Source organism: Eimeria acervulina, genomic scaffold, assembly GCF_000499425.1.
Source record: "Eimeria acervulina Houghton genomic scaffold, Eah_scaff126, whole genome shotgun sequence".
In the NCBI taxonomy this organism is placed as follows: Eukaryota; Apicomplexa; class Conoidasida; order Eucoccidiorida; family Eimeriidae; genus Eimeria; species Eimeria acervulina.
The window spans coordinates 54,980-63,222 of NW_013550311.1; the positions used below are offsets into that span (position 1 = coordinate 54,980).

The following is an 8,243-nucleotide window of genomic DNA, read 5'->3' on the forward strand; positions in this document are numbered from 1 at the left end:
GAAATGTGAATCGCACAATGAAGGGCGTCTTTGTTCATCCTGACCTTACAGGTTGCGCCTCCCGCCTCCCTCCAGCTCTACAGACACCGCCGGAGCATCAGCAGCACCTGCAACTTTGCGGCTGTTGCAGCTGTAACAAGAGCTGCTGCAGCTGCAACAAAAGCTGCTGCAGCTACAGCTACAGCAAATACTGATAACGGGCTTCCCGCCACTATTTACCAGTAGTGCAGCATCATGTGCCTCAAAACGGAGCAGCCTCAGCAGCAGCAGCAGCATCAAAACATGGGGGCAGATCTTTGGGCTTCCGTCTCGTGGGTGCCTGCTGCTCCCGGCGCTACAGTGGCTAACGAAGAGCTGACGAATCTATTGCTAAAAGGCGTTGCAAGGAGTCTCGAGCTGCTGTTGCTTAATGAGCTGCAGGAGCAGCAGCAACAGCAGCAGCAAATGCAGCAGCAGCGGCAGCAGCAGCAGCAGCACCACTGTGGGTTGAGCGCCCCGCGCAACAATAGCTGCAGCACCGTCTGCATATGTGGCTGCACGTCTCCCTGTTTTGTGTCTGTGAAACAGCAGGAAACTGCAGCGGCTTTTGCTGCTGGGCTGCTGCGTCGGGTGTACGTACACCTGGTGGCTGCTCTGTTGCTGTCTCCAGCCCCGACAGTGGACACTGCGCGCTCCTCGGCTGCACTACTGCTGCCTGCTGACGAAGCTAGACAGTGGCAACAGCAGCAGCAGCAGCAGCAAGAGCAGCAGCGTCAACAGCAGCAGCAGCAACAGAAGCAGCACCGGTGGCACCTGGTGCGGGGCGAGTGGCGAGGGCATTCACTTCAGGCTGCTGGCGAGCTGTGTCTTCTTGTTGATGCAGCAGCAGCAGCAGAAGCAACACGGCGCGCACCTGCCACTGCTGCTGCTGCGGAGGCTGCAGCAGCAGCACGCGAAGCCATTGCAGCAGAGTTTGTGGGGCCCGTTGCGCTGCTGCTGCATCGCCACGTAGTCTACGCTGCGCGCAGCAGCAGAAGCAGGTGCTGCTGTTGCTGCATGGCTCTTCTTGCAGCAAAGTGGCTGCCCGTGCTTGTGGGCAGTACCGTGCAGCAGCAGCTGGTACTGCTGCGGTCGCAAGGCCTCCCCGCTGCTGCAGCTGAACTCATGGAGCAGCAGCAGAAGCCGCAGGTGCAGCTTATGATGCAAAATGCATCGGCCGAGGAAAGAACGAGCAGCAGCAGCAGCAATAGCAGCAGCAAGAACAGCAGCGGCAAGGACAGCGGCAGTACCAACAGCAGCAGCAGCAGCACCGGCTTGTTCTTAAGCAGCAGCACCAGAGCATCAGCAAGAGAGGTGCCTTTGACTCGAGGAGAAGCAGCAAAGATGCATCAGTATTTCAGCACCTTGGAGATGATGGAGGTGGACGGGTATACAGACACCGCGAGAGATGCCCCCCGGCTCCCTGTTGTTTCCCTGTTGCGGCACGAAAACAGCAGCAGCAGCAGCAGCAGCAGCAGCGTAGGAGACATCGCGAAGATGCCTCAGAAAGGCGCAGATTTGTTGACGGTAGCTCTCGAGACGTGGACGCAGATGTCACGAGAGCAGCAGCAGCACCAGCAGGAGCAGCAGGAGAAGCTGGAGCAGCAGCTGCAACTTCTAATATCACCTCAGCGACAGCTGCATGCATCTTGGAGGAAACGGATTGCGGCCGAGGTTGTTCAACGTCTCTCTGCCAGACCCAGCAGCAGCAGCAGCAGCATCTGCAGCAAGGACGTGTCTCTAAGTAGTGCAGCAGCACAGCGCCCAGCAGCAGGAGCAACAGCAGGAATAACACCAGCTGCAGCAACAGGAGGCGCTTGCGGTGTAGCGCCTACTAAGGCATTTCAGTTGTTTGCTGGGCCCTCAAATGCTTCTTTCTCTCTCAAACTAATCCCCGCCTTGCTGAACAATCTCCCCGACTTCCTCGATAAGCGCATGCATTCCGGGAGGTGCCACTTGCTGCTGTTGCTGCTCCTGCTGCTCCTGGTTCTGCTGCTTTTGCTGTGCCTTTGCTGCTGTTGCTCGTATTCGCGCTGCTGCTGCTGCTGCTGCTGCCTGTGGGGCGTTGGTGCCTAAGGTTCGTTCTTCCAAGGTATGCGCGTTTCTAAAACCTGAACCCTAAACCCTACTGTTGCGAGTTAGGCTGGGGGAGCTTCTGGCCTTCACGAAGATCGTCCCTGGAGAGGTCTGTCGACATTTCGGCTTCCAACTTCAAAACCTCGTTCAGGTCTGCTGCCGCTGCTGCTGTGGCTTGTAGTCTGCTGCTGTGTGTAGTGCTACTAGAGCCTGCATTCGTAGGGTTTCTTCTGCTGTTCGCGGTGCTGCAGCTACAGCTACAGCTGCCGTCCGTAGCACTTATGTTGCTCCTGCTGCTGCTGTAACTACAGAGCGTACTGGTGCGGCTGCTCGTAGTGCTGCTGCTGCAGCTGCCAGCGTTGCAGTTGCTGATGCTGCTGCTGCTCAAATCGTTGGTGCTGGTGCATACATCCTTGCAGCAGCTGCTGCTGCCGTGCTGTCTAAAACAGGAAGGAGACACTGTATGGTCTGTCTCTCGCGGTGGCTCTCCGCCATCAGCAGCAACAGAAGCAGCAATGCCCGAATCAGCAGCAGCAGCAACAGCAGCAACGTGCTTCTGGTTAAACGGCCAGCAAGAAAGTGGCCTGCCGTTTGATTTGTTGCTGAAGATAAAACACGAACATGGAAGAGAAGAAATGCTATTTCTCGAAGTGAAGGCTTCTCTCCTTGTAAAGCCCAAAACCTCCCTCCAACCGTAGACTCTGTACCCTCACTCAAACCCTAGACCCAAAACCGTCGTTCAAACCCTAAAACCCTCACTCAAACCCTAAACCCTAAACCCGAGCTCAAACTCTTAACCCTAGCCCTTCACTGAAGCCCTAAACCCTAAAACCCCTACTGGAAAGGGGCGCTTTCAAACAATTGTTTAAAGCCCCTCACCCTGTTGCTGCCGCGCTAAGGCCAAAACCTTCACGCAAAGGTTTTGGTGGGCATTGCTCCCTGCGTGTCTAAATCGCAGCAGCTGCAGCAACAACAGCAAGAACAGGTACCGCAGCAGCATCGAAAACTGCAACGGTGGCAGAAGTTTGTGTGTTGGGTTTCTGCAGGACACGTGGGAATTTTGTCTGTCTCCTCCGCAGTTGCGGTTTGCGGCGGCTCATCCACGAGACTTCGTGTCAGTTTAGGGTTTAGGGCTTCAGGTGTACAGACAGCAGGAAGCTTCTTTGAAGACTGCGGGATGTGCTTTTCTCCTGCTTGCGTCGTATCGATTTGTCTTCGTCTCTTTGGTGTTTTGCCTTTCATTGCTCTTATTATTCGTTTCTCGCCTTTCTCGTTGCTCACAGTTTCTTCAACTCTACGATTATCGCTGAACCCTAGACCCTAATCCCTCAGACACAGCTCGCTCCCTATACAGCACCTCTTCTCTTTTCTTTGTGCCTACCTGCAAGGAATTATCGGCGCGTCTGCACAGGGCTGAGGGCTTAGGTTTCAGGGTTTGCAGTTGAGAGGTTAGGGTGCGGTGCGGCGCGGTGCGTGCATGGAGGTCTTTTTGTCTGGGGTCGAGGATTAGGGTTTAGGGTTTGGAGTGTGTGTGATGGAGGGCGTAGGGTTTTGATGGTGTCTTCACTTCGATCGGGATGCCCGCGTTGGGCCGCTGTCTCCTCTGTCTCCTCCTGTCTTCATTTTGAAAAGGGGGAGACAGATAGCCAAGAAGATCCGCAGGATCTTGAGATAGTGTCAGCCTTCACCTGTCGTTGCTGCTGCTCTTGCTATTGCACTTCCTGCTGCTCCGCTACGCTTCATAGGCGCTATTGCGTGATGCTAGGGTGCTGGACTTTGTTTTAGTTTGTTCATTTTCCCGCTTCTTTCTTGGCGTTTAGGGTTTTGGCTTTGGTTTCCTCAATGTCTCTGTGTTCCAGGCATCTTCGATGTCGCTGCTGCCGCCCCTCGCAGTCGGTTGGCGAAAGCCCAGAGAATTCTTGAGGCAGTTGCTGCTGCCACTGCGACTGTTCAACTTCCGAGCAAAGCTAGCACCAAAAAAAGCAGCCGCAGCAATAGCAGCAGCAGCAGCAGTTGCCATGGCCGTATAGATAAGCACTGAGCTTTTTGATTTTCTTGTAAATTTGTCTCCTCCCTACGTGTGTATTTGCTAATGCGTATTTATATGTGCGCATTTATATGTATTCAATATCACGTCCGTAACAGAGGACGGGAAGGTTTCGTCTGTACAGAGGCGGCTTCCTCTTTTTTCTTGTCGTCTCCACTTTGCTGTAGAACGGCTGACAGCACAGCACACTAAGTGCGTTTGCTTGTGCGGCCAAGAACGGCACCAATTAGAAATAATACAACCCTTTTTTAGCATCTGTAGACATACTCGAGAGCTACATTGTCAGGAAAAAAGGAGCAGCAACTGTCGCTGCCCCTTTCTTGGTGCAGGTGGGAGGGGCTGCTCTGTTCCGGCAGCAGTGCGGCCGCTTCTCCGTTGCTGAAGTTCAAAGAAAACGAGAAAAGGCATTCATAAAGGCAAATAATCGCACCAAAAGAAACAGATGAACCAGATGATAAAGAACAGCTGCGCGGAGGGCTAGTGCTGCCGTACCATTTTCTGTGCGAGGTGGTGGTTCAAAAACGGGCAAAATTAAGCTTTTCAGTTGTGTTATTGTTAACTAAACAAACAATGACGGAAAGTTAAGGTGCCCGTGTTGCAGAATCGCTACGCGCGCCGCGCCGTTTCCTGTTTCTCTCCATTTTTTTCAGCCTTCACGAACGGCTTCTCTGGGGCTTCACTGATGAAATAGAAACAACTAGTGCGCGAAATGCTCGAAATTGTCTTGAAAAAGATGCTGCCGACCCCCAAAACGCAGCGGACAGACAAACAGACACGCGGTCGTTCTTCTCAAGCTGCCACCCGCACTACCGCTGCCGATCACCTTTTTTGTATGTTTTTTTCAGTCGCTGCCTCCCCCGTTTCAACACTTTGAATCCGAGGAATCTGATTCTTTAATTTGTCTCGAATTTTTTCAACAGGCATTTGGGGACTTCGCCCCCACCTGTCCAGCAGTAATACGAGGGCCGTGCCTGTATGGGCAGGGCCGGAATCTGCACCTACGACTCTGCGTGGCTATTCATAAATTGTTGTGGATAATTTTAATACCGTCATATGCAAAATCCGTTGGCTGCATCGCATATACCTGCGTGCGGGCAAAAATTTCAGCTATAACTTCCCTTTTTGCAAATATGCGTGAACGTGCAGCAGTTGAAACACAACGGGGGTCAAGAAGGGAAGCGGAAACGCGTTGCACTTTAATAAAAGTTCTGCACCGCTTGATTTTGACATGCATACTTGTGCAGAAAATTAACTTTCAATTAAAAGGTCCGTAATAAATATTAATTTTTTTATTCGGGTAAGCATTCTTCGGCAAACGGCCACAGCACTGCAAAACGCGGCGTATAGCCGTGGGCTGCTGCTGCCACGCAGGCCGTAGTCACTGTGCTGCTGTTGTATTTGTTCGCTGTTAATGATCCCTATTTTTTGCCCGTTATTCATTGTAGTTAATTGCATAACAGGGAAGGAGAGGATATGCTCATTTAACTTTCGTTTCTAGGCGTTGCAGCATCTGCAGTATCCGCATTGAGGGGCGGCAGCCGCAGCAGCCCTCGTTCGCCTGGCCCCACAAATTGCCCTCCGGCTTGCTGGTGGTTTAGGTGTGTCTGCATGGGGACATAGCCTCCTTCTTTTCTTTCTTCTTCTGTTTATTTGGGTAGGAGTTCCCTTTTGGGGTTCCATTTGTTTTTATGCAGTAGCCTGGCGTGCGTGGGGCGTCAACTCGCCACGACTGCCGGCTGTGGGTGCTTCTTCACCTTGGTGTATTTGGGCTTGTTTCGCTGATCAACATTTGTGTTGGTTTATTTTGGCGTTCCTCCTATGTGCAGTCAACGCAAGTGGCCGTCTGTGTCTGAAAATGACTTAACTTCTCTCTTGGCCTGCGGCGTTCCCCGCCTCCCCCCCTCCTCTCTGTTGCCCCTGTATCCGCTTTTCTCTATTTTTTTCCTTTTGCATCACCTGCAGTGGCGCGTATCTGCCCATGCATGCGGCTTCTTATTTGTAAGGGGAGTGAGCGTTTTACATCAGTGTGGTGAGGGAGAAAGGAGGCGAAGTGGGGGTTTCTTGTTCGAACGATGGCGTGCTGTTGCTCCTGCCGCCCTGCAGCGGCGCGCTCCTTGGGGCCCTTTTCTCCAGTTCGCATCTGGCGCTATGGACAGACAGTGCACGGGACGCTCGGTTTGAAACTGTCTATGATGTTGGTGAGCGTTTTTTTTGGCTTGAAGGGGGTGCTGGATTCTCTGACAATAGAGGCGCTACTTCCTCTTTTTCGTGAACTGAATTACGATGGTGTGGCTTATCAGCGCACGCTGGCGATGGCGCTGACTCCGTACGCTCTAAAGGGCTTCATTGGCAGCATTAGCGACTACTTCCCCATAGGGGGGTATCACAAAAAATACTACATGATGGGCTCTAACCTCGTTGGCCTGGGCTGCGCAGTGGCTTTGGTGGCTCTCCCAGCGAGCATTAAGAGCAGCAGCATCATGTATGTGGGGCTGTTATACTGCGGCATTCATCTGCACATATCAACGGCAGATTTGCTGTGCGAAGGGGTCTACTGCAAGGTGGTGCAGGCGCACCCAGCTGTCGGGGCGAAGCTCGTTGCCTTTCTCTCCTTCTGCAACTCCACAGGACATTTGGTGGGAAAGACACTAGTCGGCCCCATCAGCGATGCTTTCGGTACAGCGCCTCTTCTGTACATGACGGTGCCGCTGGTGCTGCAGACGCTGGCTCCGATTTCGTTCAACTTTCTCGGGGAGACGAAGGGTGGGGTTAGAGAGGCGGGTGGAGCGTTCACGCGAGACAAAAGCCACCGCGGTGTATTTACAGTGGCTGTTCTGACTTCTATCAGCGCATGCATCGCGCTCGTGCTGACACTGCAGACGTGGAGGGGCTGGGCAGTGGTGTTTACTGTCTTCGTTGTGCTGCTGCTAGGAGGCGCCTCCTGCTACCTGCTGTCGCGGCGTCTCGCGTTGTGCGCAATGTTTTTCTTTGCCGATCGGGTGCTGCATTTGACGATATCGGGGGCAGTGAACTTTTATTATATTGCGCCTCCCTCTTGTGTACCCGACGGGCCGAACTTCGACTACACGTACTTCTGTACGTACACCGCACTGGTGGGGGCGATAGGCTGCTGGGCTGGCATCTACGCCTTTCAGAAATGGTTTAAGGGCTGGAGTGCGCGCACTATCTTCTGGCTGACGAACACAGTGCGTATTCTCGCGGCTTTATTTGACTATGTGATCGTGCGGCGGCTGAACATCCGCATTGGTATCCCAGACAAGGTCATGTTTATGTTGGGCGATGCAATAGTTTATCACTTGCTACTTACGCTGTCGTGCATGACGAGTTCTCTGACGGTAGCGCGCAGCTGCCCCCCTAAACTCGAATCGACGGTGTACGCAATCGTTTCAGGGGTAACAAACCTGGGCAGCACCTGCAGCAAGATGCTGGGTGCTGTAGCGATTGAAATCGCTGGTATTCAGATGAAGGAAACGGCGCCGGGGGGCTGCGACTTCCACACGCTTCCCAACTTGATTCTCGTCTCGCAGTGTCTTCTCCCTTGTGCATGCATTCCGCTCGCCTACTTCATGCTGCCCAAGGAGGCCCTCAACTCGGCCGTGCCGCCGCACCAGCGGAGACGCAGCAAGACAGCTTCTAAAGGCAGCAGCAATGACCAAAGCAAAACCCCTTGCAACCCACCTCAAGGCAGCCCCACAGCAGAACCTCCCTGTGATGCAGCCTCGGAAACGCTGGCGCTGCAGGAGTCTGTAGGAGGCGACAAGGAGGAAGTGGCGGTGGTGGCTGGAGACGCGGGGTCAAGGCCTCGCATTGTTGAGGTCTGACTAGACAAGACAAAGAACCAATCGATGCGAGAGAACCTGGAGATTCAGCGGGTACTGGACGCAGAATCCTCTTGTGTTTTTTTTCCTTCAAAGAACTGCACCGGGTTTGTAGCATTGCTGCAGGGGGGGTGGGGGCCTGCTGGCCCTCTGGACGTCTCCTGTATCGTGGTTCCTTTAGTTTCAGATTTGTCGCAGCTGGGCTGAGGAAAGAAGCGAAAAGGGATTATGAAGCCCTGGCTAGCAACAGCATCATCTGCATG

At 53.5% G+C, this 8,243-nt stretch overlaps 2 protein-coding genes across 2 annotated transcripts; both read left to right on the top strand.

Moving 5' to 3' along the window:
- Positions 1 to 234: 234 nt before the first annotated feature.
- Positions 235 to 4,017, top strand: EAH_00019020 (hypothetical protein, conserved; the record flags this gene model as incomplete). Its single annotated transcript, XM_013397399.1, has 5 exons — positions 235 to 1,842; positions 2,544 to 2,762; positions 3,141 to 3,208; positions 3,642 to 3,770; positions 3,954 to 4,017. 5 exons carry the CDS (start codon positions 235 to 237, stop codon positions 4,015 to 4,017), a joined length of 2,088 nt encoding a protein of 695 aa, XP_013252853.1.
- A 2,316-nt stretch (positions 4,018 to 6,333) lies between these two features.
- On the top strand, positions 6,334 to 7,983 carry EAH_00019030 (BT1 transmembrane domain-containing protein, putative; the record flags this gene model as incomplete). The annotated part of the gene is made up of 1 exon (XM_013397400.1): positions 6,334 to 7,983. One exon carries the CDS (start codon positions 6,334 to 6,336, stop codon positions 7,981 to 7,983), a length of 1,650 nt encoding a protein of 549 aa, XP_013252854.1.
- Between the last annotated feature and the right edge of the window lie 260 nt (positions 7,984 to 8,243).